This window comes from Centropristis striata, chromosome 14 (genome assembly GCF_030273125.1).
Source record: "Centropristis striata isolate RG_2023a ecotype Rhode Island chromosome 14, C.striata_1.0, whole genome shotgun sequence".
Lineage (NCBI taxonomy): Eukaryota > Metazoa > Chordata > Actinopteri > Perciformes > Serranidae > Centropristis > Centropristis striata.
Window position 1 is genome coordinate 34692653 of NC_081530.1, and position 16856 is coordinate 34709508.

The 16856-nt window shown below is 39.0% G+C and overlaps 2 protein-coding genes across 2 annotated transcripts; both read left to right on the forward strand.

The window, feature by feature from the left end:
* Positions 1–1066: 1066 nt before the first annotated feature.
* On the forward strand, positions 1067–9743 carry LOC131984879 (secretagogin-like). Its single transcript, XM_059349871.1, has 11 exons — positions 1067–1301; positions 2196–2266; positions 3722–3817; positions 4784–4873; positions 5880–5936; positions 6306–6383; positions 6891–6946; positions 7036–7081; positions 7676–7735; positions 7827–7895; positions 9199–9743. The coding sequence occupies exons 1-11, from the start codon at positions 1232–1234 to the stop codon at positions 9322–9324; spliced, it is 819 nt and encodes a 272-aa protein (XP_059205854.1). The 5' UTR covers positions 1067–1231; the 3' UTR covers positions 9325–9743.
* Positions 9744–10831: 1088 nt separating this feature from the next.
* LOC131984414 (uncharacterized) lies at positions 10832–13912 on the forward strand. Its single transcript, XM_059349243.1, has 3 exons — positions 10832–10976; positions 11062–11105; positions 11196–13912. The coding sequence occupies exons 1-3, from the start codon at positions 10915–10917 to the stop codon at positions 13910–13912; spliced, it is 2823 nt and encodes a 940-aa protein (XP_059205226.1). The 5' UTR covers positions 10832–10914.
* The last annotated feature ends 2944 nt before the right edge of the window (positions 13913–16856 follow it).

Consider the following 16856-nt stretch of genomic DNA (forward strand, 5'->3'; position numbering starts at 1 on the left):
CTCTTACAAAGCTATTCCTCATTTTTCTTCACAAAAAACATATGTAGACGTTCAGGAAGAACTCAGGATGCTCAAAGTGAAGTCGGATCAATGATAGGTATTATGGTTTTGCCAAAAATGCTTTCTGTTCGAGGCCAGAAATTCCAGTCTGTCCACCTCTGGCTGCTGTCACTGTGTCGGAAACATTCTACAGCGGCAGTTAATTCTGTTGATCTCTGCTCTGGTTACCTACAGTTACAGATACACACACACACACACACACACACACGTAAGCGCACACTCTTCCAGATACACATGCTTTACACACACACAGACGCATAACTTTATGTGATTTTGGTTACACACGCACATTATTTTGTGTCTTTTTTTAGTATTTTTTAGTATTTTTTTGTAATTTTGTGTCTTTTTATAATTTTGTGTCTTTTTTTGTAATTTTGTGTCTTTTTATAATTTTGTGTCATTTTTGTAATTTTGTGTCTTTTTATAATTTTGTTTCTTTTTTGTAATTTTGTGTCTTTTTATAATTTTGTGTCTTTTTTAGTAATTTTGTGTCTTTTTTGTAATTTTGTGTCTTTTTATAATTTTGTTTCTTTTTTGTAATTTTGTGTCTTTTTTAGTAATTTTGTGTCTTTTTTGTAATTTTGTGTCTTTTTTACAAATTTTGTGTCTTTTTAGTAATTTTTTGTTTTTTTTGTAATTTTGTGTCTTTTTTGTAATTTTGTGTCTTTTTTGTAATTTTGTGTCTTTTTTAGTAATTTTGTGTCTTTTTTGTAATTTTGTGTCTTTTTTACTAATTTTGTGTCTTTTTAGTAATTTTTTGTCTTTTTTTAGTAATTTTGTGTCTTTTTTGGTCATTTTGATACTTCCTCTTGAGACCCCTGGTGTAGACTGTATATAAATAATAGACGTAGTCACCGTGACGTCTCTCTCTCTCTCTCTCTCTCTCTCTCTTCTCTCTCTCTCTCTCTCTCTCTCTCTCTCTCTCTCTCTCTCTCTCTCTCTCTCTCTCTCTCTCTCTCTCCCTCTCTCTCTCTCCATCATAAACCAGCTGCTCTTCCTCTCTCGTCTCATTAGTCTGGAGAAGAAGCTGAAGCTTCATCGTTTAGTTTCAGTGGATATCAGACATCAGATCATCGTCTCTGTGTCTCTGCAGGAAGTTGTTGTTTTTCGTTGTTTGTGTTTTCTTGTCTCCAGTCGTCCCCGTCTCGTCCTCTGACTGGTCTTCAGCACCATGGACAGCTCCATGGAAAGCCTGGACGCTGCAGGCTTCCTGCAGATCTGGCAACGCTTTGATGTCGACGGTAAGAGTTTAGAGTTTCACTCTGTTTAATGATGAGGAGGGGAGGATGATTTTAATGGATTCATATTACAACATCATGTTTAAGGTTAAGATTTCCCACAACGGGGAAATTTCCAGAGTTACGACAACAAAGTGGATAGCAAAAACAACAATAAATAGTAAACAAGCAGTATTAACTAGAAATACTAAGTGTGCAAAATGCACATTTTTAATGGTTTAGTTGCAATTGCAACATTTACAATGTTTGGTTTTAAAGAATTTTCTTGTAATTCAATGAAATATTTTACTACTTTAAACCTTCTTTAGTCCAGGAGGTTTTGGGTCAAATTTGTCCACTTCCTATTCATTAATATCTGTCTCTGTTTAGCATCTATTACTTTAATTAACAAAGTATAAAGGTGCCAGGAACCCAAAATACAAACAAAAGACACAGGTTTCTATGGAAATGGAACTTGTTTAAAATTGTATTTTTACTATTTATACACGCAAAAACAGCAGAAAAAATAATAAATAATCAAACTATAAAACAGTCTTTTTGCATGTGAATTAAAAATAGTAATATATTTCATTGTAGAAAGAAAATCCACATTTTAAAAATGGTCTAGAAACATGAAATAACTTGTTTTAAGAGTTAATTTCTTAATTTAAGCGTTCAACATGCTTATTTCTAGATTTAATAATCTTAATGTAATAAATCTTGTCAAGGTAAATTATCTGTCCATGCAGAAAGATCATTTCCCTCAGATTTACTGTTTTATCTGGTTTTTAGACTAAACACCTTTTTTTGCAGTGTGCTTATAAAAAGTGGCAACAACATAAATAAAATGTCTCCATATGTTGAAACAACCATCTTTTAAAGTGTCAGTTGATTTTAATGCTCCTGGTTGTGTTTTAGATAACGGTTACATCGAAGGAAAGGAGCTGGACGCCCTCTTCCAGTTCATGCTGGACACATTTGGGATGAAGGTAAAGACATAAATACTATAAAACGCTGCATGTTATGTTGTCTTTGTTTGGTTTTTTATTTGTTAAAATGATTCAATCTTTGCTCACTGTTTGTGGAAAACTAAGACTGAATCATGAGCCACAGTGTTTTATCTGATACGACCACCAGGAGGCGCCACAGTCACAAAGTGTCAAAACGTGTACATGGCATACAACAGGGGTCTCAAACTCGCGGCCCGCGGGCCAATTGTGGCCCTCGTGACGATATTTTGTGGCCCCCACCTTGATATGAAAGTTTAATGTGAGTTTTATATGAATGGCACTTTACCGTGTTGTGTGTGGAAGGTCCCTTTAATTACTTTTTTTGGTAATTTTGTGTCTTTTATAAATAATTTTGTGTCTTTTTTTAATAATGTGTCTTTTTTGGTGATTTTGTGTCTTTTTTGGTCATTTTGTGTCTTTTTTTAAGTACTTTAGTGTTTTGTCAGTCATTTTGTGTCTATTTTTAGTCATTTTGTGTCTTTTTTAGTCATTTTGTGTCTTTTTTAAGTACTTTAGTGTTTTTTCAGTCATTTTGTGTCTTTTTTGTCATTTTGTGTCTTTTAGGTAATTTAGTTTTTTTCTGTCATTTTGTGTCTTTTTTAAATAATTTTTTGTATTTTTTTAGTCATTTTGTGTCTTTTTTTTGTCATTTTGTGTATTTTTTAGTCATTTTGTGTCTTTTTTAGTCATTTTGTGTCTTTTTTAAGTACTTTAGTGTTTTTTCAGTCATTTTGTGTCTTTTTTGTCATTTTGTGTCTTTTAGGTAATTTAGTTTTTTTCTGTCATTTTGTGTCTTTTTTAAATAATTTTTTGTATTTTTTAGTCATGTTGTGTCATTTCTTGGTCATTTTGTGTCTTTTTTTGACGTTTTTTGTCGTTTTTTGTCTTTTTGGTCATTGTGAGTGAGAAGTTTTCTCATTTTGCGTTGAAATGAATGGAACAAAATGTTTCTGCAGCCAAACTTAGCGCCCCCTGATGGAATTTTCAGTAGAATGTAGCTTAATAAGGCACTTCCTGGTTTGTCTCCCTGCTCAGACCCGGAGGTTGCCGTCTGGTTTAAAAAAGGTTGACGGGCTGCAAACCAGGCAGCTTTTGGTGACAGAAACTGAAAACAAGGTTGCCATTTTGAGTCCCCTTATATTCTCATTTTGCACTGAAATGAATGGACAAACATGCTTTTGCAGTCAAACTTAGCGCCCCCTGCTGGAATTTTGGGTAGAATGCAGCTTAATAAGGCACTTCCTGGTTTGTCTCACTGCGCGGAGGTTGCCGCCTGGTACATCGTGGCTTTTAAAGTTGTTTTTTTTGTGTGCATCAAAGTACACTGACACGTTCATTCATCATTGAGTTTTTAAACTGTTTATAAGGAGTGAATGACATCACCATGAGTCATTTGTTTGTTTGTTTGTTTGTTTGATGGTTTGTTTGTTTTAGAGGGAGGAGATAAACGAGGAGAAAACCAGAAGACTGAGAGAAAGATTAATGTCTGCTTACGACACCACAGCTGACCGACGTCTGCAGATACAAGAGGTACGACCTCGTTTCCCTTTTACCATTTTAAGCTGATTTGTGAATTTAAACATAATTTCTTTAAGGCTTCAATCATCAGATTTCCACATTATAACACGCCAGAGAGTTTAGTCAGTGTTATAATAAACATAAACGTTTATTTATGACCTCGACAGGTTTTGAGTCTTATAAACATGGGTCTCAAACTCGCAGCCCGCGGGCCAATTGTGGCCCTCGTGACGATATTTTGTGGCCCCCACCTTGATATGAAAGTTTAATGTGAGTTTTATATGCATGGCACTTTACCGTGTTGTGTGTGGAAGGTCCCTTTAGTTACTTTTTTTGTTAATTTTGTGGGGTTTTTTTGGAATTTTGTGTCTTTTGGGTAATTTTGTGTCTTTTTTTAATAATTTTGTGTCATTTTTTGGTCATTTTGTGTCTTTTTTGGTCATTTTGTGTCCTTTTTTGGTAATTTTGTGTCTTTTTTAGTAATGTGTCTTTTTTTTGGTAATTTTGTGTCTTTTTTGCTAATTCTGTGTCTTTTGGGTCATTTTGTGTCCTTTTAAAATAATTTTGTGTCTTTTTTTGGTCATTTTGTGTCTTTTTTTGTCATTTTGTGTCTTTTTTGGTCATTTTCTGTCTTTTTTTGGTCATTTTGTGTCTTTTTTTTGTCATTTTGTGTCTTTTTTGGTCATTTTCTGTCTTTTTTTGGTCATTTTGTGTCTTTTTCTGGTCATGCTGATACTGCCTCCAGCGGCGCCCAGGTAGTTTGAGTTTGAGACCCCTGATTATAAACACATTTTTTTTGTTCCCAAACAGAGTTCAGGTCAGAGACATGACATGATGATAATGAGTTTCAGTTGTTGGTGTAAATGAACGACAAACATGTTCACTCTACTAATTCAAATACAAACCAGATCCTGATTAAAACTAATATAAAGATGCCTTCAGTTCTGGTGGATGTAAAGATGTTTTGGTTCCTTCCAGCTGGCGACCATCATGCTGCCGGAGGACGAGAACTTCCTGCTTCTGTTCCGCAGAGAGACGCCGCTGGACAACAGCGTGGAGTTCATGAGGGTGAGGGTCAAAGGTCAAGTAACGCTACAGGAGTTATTGTGTTTATTAACAGCACCAGGAGACTCAACTGTGGCCGCCGTCGCTAACTGTGCACAACGTCAGCAGCTGATTATAAACAAAGCAGCATGGCTAATTATGCACAGCGTCTCCGCTGATCATAAACATCATGATCGTGAATTAACCAGCATCACTAACTGTGCACAGAGTGTCTGGTGCTTGTTGTAAACAAACAGAGATCGCTAAGTGAACACCTCCTGCAGCAGCAGCACATACACACTGTACTGCTACAGAGCTAACTGTTAGCCTGTTAGCACATACACACTGTACTGCTACAGAGCTAACTGTTAGCCTGTTAGCACATACACACTGTACTGCTACAGAGCTAACTTTTAGCCTGTTAGCACATACATACTGTACTCCTACAGAGCTAACTGTTAGCCTATTAGCCCATACACACTGTACTGCTACAGAGCTAACTGTTAGCCTGTTAGCACATACACACTGTACTGCTACAGAGCTAACTGTTAGCCTGTTAGCACATACACACTGTACTGCTACAGAGCTAACTTTTAGCCTGTTAGCACATACATACTGTACTCCTACAGAGCTAACTGTTAGCCTATTAGCCCATACACACTGTACTGCTACAGAGCTAACTGTTAGCCTGTTAGCAATTTGCAGACTGGACATTAAGGTAAGGGGTTAACATCCCCTCCGGCTCTGCAGCTGGGAGAGACTGCTGCAGGAGGACTGTGCCGCTTCGACTCGTTAAGAAGAGTAAGAACGAGTCTCCAAAAGTCTCCAAAAACACCAGAAAAAGTCGCTGGATTTGTCTCCAGTCGCTTTCTTGAAAAATAGTCGCTAAGGGGGTCTGAAACTCTCTTCCAGATTTGGACATTGCATGGAGCATTTAACACACCTTCAGGATAAAAATTCTGTAGTCATGATAGACTCAAACTTTCAATATATTACTTGCATTTTTAGGTATTTTTTAATGTTTGTGCAGATCTGGAGAAGCTACGACACAGACAGCAGCGGATACATCTCAGCCATCGAACTCAAGGTAACTGCAGAGTTTACATGTGCAAAAAATTTATAAATTACTCAAAAAATAAATTAAATCACTCAATAAATAAGAAAAAATGCATGCAGGCATTTATTAAGTGATACAATGTGATCTTAATGGATATTTCTATTTTCTATTATTTACTTTGCTTTTTAAATTTCACATTTATTCATTTATTTAGTTAATTTAAACGTATTTATTTGTTTATGCATTTCATATTTATTTAGAATTATTTAATCACTCCTGAACTTCCCCATTGCATTTTCCCTCCTATTTATTTCACCAAATTAATTTGTTTTCCTCATAAATTTCTTCATGTATTTGTGATCAGTGCTGTCAGCAGCTGTGTGTTGTTTGTCCCTGCAGGGCTTCCTTCACGACCTTTTCCTCCAACACAGGAAGTCCATCAGCCCCGAAAAACTGGAGGAGTACACGGACACCATGGTAACAGTCAGATATTAAAAATCACATCAAAATCAAAATGACTTTATTATCCGCAAGGGTTTTTTGGGTAATTTTACATCTTTTTTGTAATTTTACATCTTTTTTCAGGATCATTTTAGATCTTTTTTGGGTAATTTTGCATCTTTTATGTTGTTGGTAATTTTTTTTTAAACTGGAGGTAATTTTATTTATTTTTTATTTTTTTTTACATCTTACTTTGGTAATTTTATATTTTTGGGGTAATTTTACATCTTTTTTTTGTGATTTTACATATTTCCAGGTATTTTTTTTTTTAAATGGTAATTTTTACACCTGTTTTGGTAATTTATATATATTTTTTGGGATAATTTTACACCTTTTTTGGGCATAATTATACATCTTTTTTTGTAATTTTAAATATTTCCGGGTAATTTTTTTTAAAAAGGGTAAGGCTTCAGCTGGACATTTTATTTATGACTTCTCCTCATTGATTATTGATAACTTTGGGTCTTTTTTCTCCTCGTGTAGATGAAAATGTTTGATAAAAACCGTGACGGCAGACTGGACCTGAACGACCTGGCCAGGTACTGTTCATCTGACTCATGAGTTATTAATCAGAAACAAAGAGATTTAATCTGAACCAGTTTGACGTTTTCTTGTTTCCTGTCTGAAGAATCTTGGCCCTGAAAGAAAACTTTCTCCTCAAGTTCAAGATGGATGTAAGTTTGAAGAGTTTATGAGATGTCTTTTATAGGTTACATATTTGAGTGAGAGAAAATACTTTCAATCCCTCCGTTTCACCTCATGGTTCTTAATTATGCATCGAAAACACACTCAAATGACCTGCTGGAGGCAGTATCACAATGACCAAAAAAAGACACAAAATTACAAAAAAAAGACAAATAATGACTGAAAAAACACTAAATTACTTAAAAAGACACAAAATCACCAAAAAATGTCACAGAATTACCAAAAAAGACACAACATTATTTAAAAACAGACACAAAATGACCCAAAAAAGACAGAAAATTACAGAAAAAAACTAAATTATTTTAAAAAGACACAAAATTACCAAAAAAAGTAATTAAAGGGACCTTCCACACACAACACGGTAAAGTGCCATTCATATAAAACTCACATTAGACTTTCATATCAAGGTGGGGGCCACAAAATATCGTCACGAGGGCCACAATTGGCCCTCGGGCCGCCAGTTTGAGACCCCTGCTGTAAACAGTAAATGTTTGAATGTTTTGCATGACGTTTTAATGTTAAATTCTCACTGTTTCTTTATTGTATTTGCTGTTTGGTGTCAGGCCTGCAGTCAGGAGGACCGGAAGAGAGACTTTGAGAAAATATTTGCTCACTATGATGTTGTAAGTTAACGCTTGAATATTAACTTTTCAGCCATCACTTTTAGTTTTCATATACTTTTGATTTTCATGTTTTTTTCCTGTGTCCTTGTAGAGTAAGACGGGAGAGTTGGAGGGACCCGAAGTGGACGGATTTGTCAAAGACATGATGGAGCTGGTGAAGGTAGAAACCTGTTATTCTTGTGCATCCATGCACCAAAAAAAATATAAAATTATATTTTGTATCATTTTCTATTTTTACCGAGATACATTTTTAAACACCTTCAGTCCAGATTATAAATACTAAATATTCATTAGTTAAGGCTGTTTCCACTACAGTCCCAGAATGAGGTGGGTCTCATTCGTTGAAACGTCCCTATTCTGAATACGAGCCGCCCTGACTCCCTGAGCGACTATTTTTCAAAAAGCGACTGGCGACAAATCCAGGGACTTTTTCTGGTGTTATTGGAGACTTTTTGGAGACTTACTTTTCTTGGCCACAAAAATACACAAAATGACCAAAAAAACCCACAAATTGACCACAAAAAAATGCAAAATGACCAAAAAAGTTGGAAAATGGCAAAAAACCCTCAAGAAGTAAGAACGAGTCGAAGCAACACAGTCCTCCTGCAGCAGTCTCTCTCAGCTGCAGAGCCGGAGGGAATGTTAACCACTTAGCGTCCAGTCTGCAAATTGCTAACAGTTAGCTCTGTAGCAGTACAGTATGTGCTGCTGCTGCAGGAGGTGTTCACTTAGCAATCTCTGTTTGTTTACAACAGGGGTCTCAAACTGACGACCCGCGGGCCAATTGTGGCCCTCGTGACGATATTTTGTGGCCCCCACCTTGATATGAAAGTCTAATGTGAGTTTTATATGAATGGAACTTTACCGTGTTGTGTGTGGAAGGTCCCTTAAATTACTTTTTTTGGTAATTTTGTGTCTTTTTTTAGTAATTTTGTGTATTTTTTGGTCATTTTGTGTCTTTTGGGTCATTTTGTGTCTTTTTTTTAAGTAATTCATTTTTTTTTCTGTCATTTTTTGTCTTTTTTTTTAGTAATTTTGTATCTTTGTTTTGGTCATTTTGATACTGCCTCCAGCGTAATTTGAGTTTGAGACCCCTGGTTTACAACAAGCACCAGACACTCACAGTTAGTGAAGCTGGTTTGTTTACGATCACGATGTTTATGATCAGCGGAGACGCTGTGCATAATTAACCATGCTGCTTTGTTTATGATCAGCTGCTGACGTTGTGCAAAGTTAGTGATGGCGGCCACAGTTGAGTCTCCCATACGTCACCTCCAGAGTCTCGAAATCTCTCTGGGTCATATTCAAATTAGGGGCGTTTCGCAAGTGAGACCCGCCTCATTCCGGGTATTGGGCTGCAGTGGAAACACCCTAACATACAGTACATACTCTACCTCACAGAGCTGATACAAGCTTTCAATGATCAGATATTAGTGTCATTCTGATTGACCTCTCTCCTGCAGCCCAGCATCAGCGGCACCGACCTGGATAAGTTCAGGAAAGCTCTGATGGGTCACTGTGACATCAACGGAGACGGAAAGATCCAGAAGAACGAGCTGGCTCTCTGCCTTGGACTCAAAATCAGCTAACAGACCCAAAACAACATTTTGTCTTTTTCTTTTTGTATTTTAATGTGCATCTTTTACCTTTTTCCTCCCAAGTTCTCCCGTCCTAAAGTGTCTTACTGACTCTCAGTTTGGTGTTATAAGGCCGAAGTATTTACACATTTTATGCTCCTTGATATACTAATAATAGCACAGTACATTTTCATAATTATATATATTTTTCTGTATTAAAATTCTAAGTAGAGGTTGAAATATTGTGCATTAAATGTGGTTTGAATAACGATTTAAATATAGCTTTGAGTCGATTTGTTGTTGCTGTTTTCATGATTGCATGGCATGCTGCTTCTTTGTAATGTGCTTATGCAGTTTATGAAACAGTGTTTGCATGGCATTATTGTGAAACCAGTAACATGGATGATGGCAAATAAAATCTATTAAACCTTTGTCTTTGTTTTTCTGACTTCATACGTTTGCAGTCAGTCTAAAGTCTGATTATAAGCTTTGGAAAATTGTCAGCAGTCATTTAAAATATGTAGTTTTCAATGAGCCTGAACATCCAAAGACATGTTTAGAACCAATAGAATATTTGTAGTATACAGTGGTTCTTTAAATTGAGTAGAAAGTCCGAAAACACCTCTCAAACATACAACATTATGTAGATGATATGCTCATATATATATGTAATGGACAGCAACGTCCCTAAATACTTTGTACTTTTTTGGTACACATCAACAATCTAGTGAACCAATATTTTCTGAAAAACATGATGCACAAAACAAGAAGAGCAGGAACCAACATCTGCAACTTTGTATCAACTAAGTTCATTTTCACCCTCCTGTACTCTCCTTTTTGACCCTCAAAACACATATTTGTAAATATTGTCCATTATGCATATAAAGACACACACACACACTCAGATAAACACACACTCACAGGTACATATCTTCTCACAAGGACACATGCATGCACACATTTGAAAAATAGGCCCTAATTTTGTATATTTGATTAAAACTGACCAATAATAATGAAAAAAAAAAGTTTGTATCAATGTGTTGGCCTTGAGTTGCGGTAAAAGGTGAATGAAAAAAGTTGTTAATAATTTTATTTCTACATGTCCTAAAACCTGTCTAATGTCATCCGGTCCTTTTTGACCACAGGTGTGATTTTTTTTTTTACTTTTTGTTTGCTGTCTAAAAATGAACAATGTTTTCAAAACATAAGTTTCACTAAAAGTTGACATAACATACTGTGTGCATTCCCATCAAGAATTTATTATTTCACTATAACTAATAGATTTTAATTGTGTAACTTATGTTTTAAATTGAGGCAGAATTCTCAAAACCTCAACACATTAAACAAAAACTACTTCAACTATGATCTGTATGGGAGAGAGGTTAAACTTGTAATTTTGGGCGATTTTATCTTTGAATCAGGTTATTTGCTGACAGAAGTTAAATCAGCTGAAGTGGAATCACCTGCCCAGGTTGCTGTTGCTGGAGGGAACTCGGCTGATTCCAGTTACGTAATCAGTGTGACACTTGAAAAAGACTCCAGTCTGTGCAGAAGTCAAGAAGCTGAAACTTTCTGATTTTGTTGTTTCCCTGTCAGCAGCACATGACTTGCAGGCTGTTTGGCTTTAGCTTCAGAACTAAAATGTCCTCTGGATTTGGTGTGAGGTAAATAGATTTTCTTTAGTTCAGTAGATTTATTGTTGTACTGACCTGGGTTTACTCATGTTATCTTTTCTTTTTCTTTTTTTAGAGTGTTTGTGCTCTCACTGTTGGCCTTTGGGCAGCATGCAAATGGTAAGAATTTATGCTACAAACTGCAGTTCAATTCTGTAGCATCTTTACATTCTGTAAGACTGACCTTTTTAAAATGTGTGCTCTTTCCAGCTCTCAGCTTCAGAAGTGGAGGCTCCCATGGTGTTACACCTTATTTTGATTATCCAAGAGGCTTCAAACCAGGCTTCCCTTCCAGCTATGAGAGCTCTGCACAGTCTGGAGGATTTTATGGTGGTTCTGAACACAGTTTCACTGGAAGTGCTTCACCCGATCGCCTGAAGCCAGCTGCTGCACCGAGCGCAGGGGGTTCTAGTGGGTCCTATGGTAGGCAAGTAGATGGTTACAGTCCAGAGGGAAGTGTTTCTAGTTACAGGCCTGGCCCACTAGTCAATCAGAAACCTAGACAAAACCCACAGCAGCCACCCCAAACTAAACCTGATCCAAATGTTGTCCAGACAAAAGATGGCATGTGGAATTTTGCTCTTCCACAGAGTGGAAACCGCTTTGACTCTGGCATCACTTCGAGTGGAATTGGGATGCATTCTGATCCCAGACTTAAGCTAGACTTTACGCCCCAGTCCTACCAGCCCAAGCCCCAGTCCTACCAGCCCAAGCCCCAGTCCTACCAGCCCAAGCCCCAGCCACCCCAAACTAAACCTGATCAAAATGTCTTCCAGACAAAAGATGGCATGTGGGAATTTGCTCCTCCACAGAGTGGGAACCGTTTTGAGTCTTCTATTGCTTCGAGTTATGGAATTGAGATGCATTCTGCTCCCAAACTTGAGCCCCAGCAGCGTCCTCAACCCTCTTACCCGTCCAAGCCCCAGCAGGCGGTGCAGCGTCCTCAACCCTCTTACCCGTCCAAGCCCCAGCAGGCGGTGCAGCGTCCTCAACCCTCTTACCCGTCCAAGCCCCAGCAGGCGGTGCAGCGTCCTCAACCCTCTTACCCGTCCAAGCCCCAGCAGGCGGTGCAGCGTCCTCAACCCTCTTACCCGTCCAAGCCCCAGCAGCATCCTCAACCCTCTTACCCGTCCAAGCCCCAGCAGGCGGTGCAGCGTCCTCAACCCTCTTACCCGTCCAAGCCCCAGCAGGCGGTGCAGCGTCCTCAACCCTCTTACCCGTCCAAGCCCCAGCAGGCGGTGCAGCGTCCTCAACCCTCTTACCCGTCCAAGCCCCAGCAGGCGGTGCAGCGTCCTCAACCCTCTTACCCGTCCAAGCCCCAGCAGGCGGTGCAGCGTCCTCAACCCTCTTACCCGTCCAAGCCCCAGCAGGCGGTGCAGCGTCCTCAACCCTCTTACCCGTCCAAGCCCCAGCAGGCGGTGCAGCGTCCTCAACCCTCTTACCCGTCCAAGCCCCAGCAGGCGGTGCAGCGTCCTCAACCCTCTTACCCGTCCAAGCCCCAGCAGGCGGTGCAGCGTCCTCAACCCTCTTACCCGTCCAAGCCCCAGCAGGCGGTGCAGCGTCCTCAACCCTCTTACCCGTCCAAGCCCCAGCAGGCGGTGCAGCGTCCTCAACCCTCTTACCCGTCCAAGCCCCAGCAGGCGGTGCAGCGTCCTCAACCCTCTTACCCGTCCAAGCCCCAGCAGGCGGTGCAGCGTCCTCAACCCTCTTACCCGTCCAAGCCCCAGCAGGCGGTGCAGCGTCCTCAACCCTCTTACCCGTCCAAGCCCCAGCAGGCGGTGCAGCGTCCTCAACCCTCTTACCCGTCCAAGCCCCAGCAGGCGGTGCAGCGTCCTCAACCCTCTTACCCGTCCAAGCCCCAGCAGGCGGTGCAGCGTCCTCAACCCTCTTACCCGTCCAAGCCCCAGCAGGCGGTGCAGCGTCCTCAACCCTCTTACCCGTCCAAGCCCCAGCAGGCGGTGCAGCGTCCTCAACCCTCTTACCCGTCCAAGCCCCAGCAGGCGGTGCCGCGTCCTCAACCCTCTTACCCGTCCAAGCCCCAGCAGGCGGTGCCGCGTCCTCAACCCTCTTACCCGTCCAAGCCCCAGCAGGCGGTGCAGCGTCCTCAACCCTCTTACCCGTCCAAGCCCCAGCAGGCGGTGCAGCGTCCTCAACCCTCTTACCCGTCCAAGCCCCAGCAGGCGGTGCAGCGTCCTCAACCCTCTTACCCGTCCAAGCCCCAGCAGGCGGTGCAGCGTCCTCAACCCTCTTACCCGTCCAAGCCCCAGCAGCCCCAGCAGCGTCCTCAACCCTCTTACCCGTCCAAGCCCCAGCAGCCCCAGCAGCGTCCTCAACCCTCTTACCCGTCCAAGCCCCAGCAGCCCCAGCAGCGTCCTCAACCCTCTTACCCGTCCAAGCCCCAGCAGCCCCAGCAGCGTCCTCAACCCTCTTACCCGTCCAAGCCCCAGCAGCCCCAGCAGCGTCCTCAACCCTCTTACCCGTCCAAGCCCCAGCAGCCCCAGCAGCGTCCTCAACCCTCTTACCCGTCCAAGCCCCAGCAGCCCCAGCAGCGTCCTCAACCCTCTTACCCGTCCAAGCCCCAGCAGCCCCAGCAGCGTCCTCAACCCTCTTACCCGTCCAAGCCCCAGCAGCCCCAGCAGCGTCCTCAACCCTCTTACCCGTCCAAGCCCCAGCAGGCGGTGCAGCGTCCTCAACCCTCTTACCCGTCCAAGCCCCAGCAGGCGGTGCAGCGTCCTCAACCCTCTTACCCGTCCAAGCCCCAGCAGGCGGTGCAGCGTCCTCAACCCTCTTACCCGTCCAAGCCCCAGCAGCCCCAGCAGCATCCTCAACCCTCTTACCCGTCGCAGCCCCAGCAGCGTCCTCAACCCTCTTACCCGTCCAAGCCCCAGCAGCTGCTGCAGCGTCCTCAACCCTCTTACTTTTGGTAGAGAATTGTTGGCATCAACTCTGCAAAAATCAATAAAGTACTTGGAGTTACATTCTGTCTATACATGTCCTTTTTTTTAAGTTTAAAAACTTAAAATGTGGTATAAATGTCCAAAGACTACTCCTGAATCCCAAATATTGGTTTATTCTAGATGTCTTAATCCAAAAAATGCTAAATTCTGAATATCCAAACAGAATATGCTTACAGTACGTATTTTGTGTCTTTAAAAAAAAAAGTCTTTTTTGGTCATTTTCACTTTTTTTTTTTTTTTTTTTTTAGTTTTCTGTCATGAGCAAAATTTATTAAATTCTGGGTTTTAGTTCACAGCATAAATTCATGGCAGTTTGATGCATTGTACTCAGCTGCAGAAATAACGGTTGAAATGGAAGTAAATGTGAGGAGATGGAGGCTTTCTGCCAAGCAGGTGGTTGATCTCAGGAAAATTACAGAGGAGTTGGAGTCAGGCTGCAGAGTCTCTGCAGCGCTGCAAACAGCTGCATGTTACCACAGCTGTTTATCACACAGGAAGAGGTTTCTCATGGCTTTCTATGGTTTAGTTAGAGTAAGTCTGGTGGAGCAAAGTATCAATGTTACTAGGGTTAAAAACAAGGCATCGTACAGGAACAGAAGACCTGGAAATGCTGTTTTATTTCATAGTTTTTTTTTCCTCCTTTCCTGTCGCGTCACAAAGACACAAAATGTCCAAAGATACAAAATGACCAAAAAAAGACACAAAATGACCAAAAGACACAAAATGACGAAATAAAGATACAAAATGTCCAAAAAAAGATACAAAATGACCAAAAAAGACACAAACTGCCCAAAAAAGACACATGATGAAATAAAGATACAAAATGACCAAAAAAAGACACAAAATGATGAAATAAAGATACAAAATGACCAAAAAAGACACATGATGAAATAAAGATACAAAATGACCAAAAAAAGACACTAAATGACCAATAAAAGACACAAAATGACCAAAAAAAATGTGTGTGGTAATTTTGTCTTTTTTAATTTTGTCTTTTTAAAAAAAATAATTCTTTTTTTAAAGTCATTTCTAGTCATTTTGTGTCTTTTTTGGTCATTTTTTGTCTTTTTTTTAGTAATTTTGTGTCTTCTTCTGCTCATTCTGACCCTGCCTCCAGCAGGTCATTAGTTAGGGACCCCTCCTCTGAAGTCTGTCTGCCATCTTTTTCTTCCCGCCGTTATAAAAGTGCAGGTGATGTCATAATCACCTCAGCGAGGATGATAAAACAATAAAAGTCTGTGAAGAGGATTCATGGAGCTGAGAGCCTCCAGCTCCTCTTCCTCCTCCCTCTGCTCCTCCTTCTCCTCCTTCTCCTCCTCTCTGATAGCTGTTATTAGTTCTCTTCTCCTCTTTGGGAGATAATCACACAGTTTGGTGTTTAATAACAGCTGTGACTGGTTGAAGCTCTGCCAGATTCACCATCTGAGCCCACATCATCTCCAGTCGGAGGTTTCCCTCTCAGCTGCTGCTAAACACAGTAAATAAAGAGCAGGAGCTCTCTTCGTTTGGTGTTTGTTGAGATTAAAAAAAGATCTTCACAAATATTTGATTTATTGTGCTGACTAGCTGACATTTAAAGAGCTTTTTGTTTTAAAAAATAAATTTAAAAAAACAGTAAAAGTCACTTACTGTCAAATTACAGAAAAAAACCTTACGTTATTTTACAGATAATTTCTCTAAAAATATGGATAATATACTGTAAATATCTGTATTATATATATATATATATATATATATATATATATATATATATATATATATATATATATAAACAAAATAATAAAATTACATATATTTTTTAACTTTAATATGATGGTATGTGTTTGGCCACTTTTTCTGACTTTTACTGTTCAATTCAAAATTTAATTGTAAGAAAACAGAAAGATGCCTTACATTTATAATAAATAAATATTATATATGAAATTATAATACATTTACAAAGCAGTTAAAGTCACTTACTGTCAAATAGCATAAAACAACCTTAAGTTATTTTACAGATAATTTCTTTAAAAATACGGATAATATACCGTAAATATCTGTATTTAATATATACATATATATATATATATATGATTCTACATAATTTTAAACTTTTTTTTAGCAGAATGGATTTATTATATATTTATATATATATATATATATATATATATATATATATATATATATATATATATATATATATATATATATATATATATATATAATAAACAAAATGACATTGTGTGTTTGGCACTTTTTCTGACTTTTTACTGTTTTTTTTTGTTTTTTGTTTTTTATCTGAAGATATTTGCTCTGAAGGGGTTAAAAATGATCCGACAGCAGCTTCACTGACTCTGTCTGACCACTAGGTGTCCTCCTACTGACATACAGGTCAATAATCAATGATTATTGATAAACTGATGATGAATTATTAAGGAGAGACAAACAGGAAAACATTAAGAGGGTCGATACAGATTAAATCATATTATTAACTTATTCTGTAAGAAATAAAATCCTCTGCTTGGTGAAACATCACAAGTAAAGTCACACAGAGTTGTCAATTCACTTCAATTCAATTTTATTTTCTACTTTGTGTGGGTTTTTTTTTTTTTTTAGTCATTTTGTGTCTTTTTGTTGGTCATTTTGTGTCTTTTTTAAGTAATTTAGTTTTTTTCTGTCATTTTGGATTTTTTTTGGTCATTTTGTGTCTTTTTAAAAAATAATTTTGTGTCTTTTAAAAATAATTGTGTGTCTTTTTAAAAAAAATAATTTTGTGTCTTTTTTTAAAATAATTTTGTGACTTTTTTAGTAATATCTTATTGGTTTTTTTGGGTCATTTTGTTTCTTTTTTTTTGTCATTTTGATATTGCCTCCAGTTTGAGACCCCTGCTTTAGAGGCTTTTCAGATAAAAAACAACAAAAAATAACATTTCTT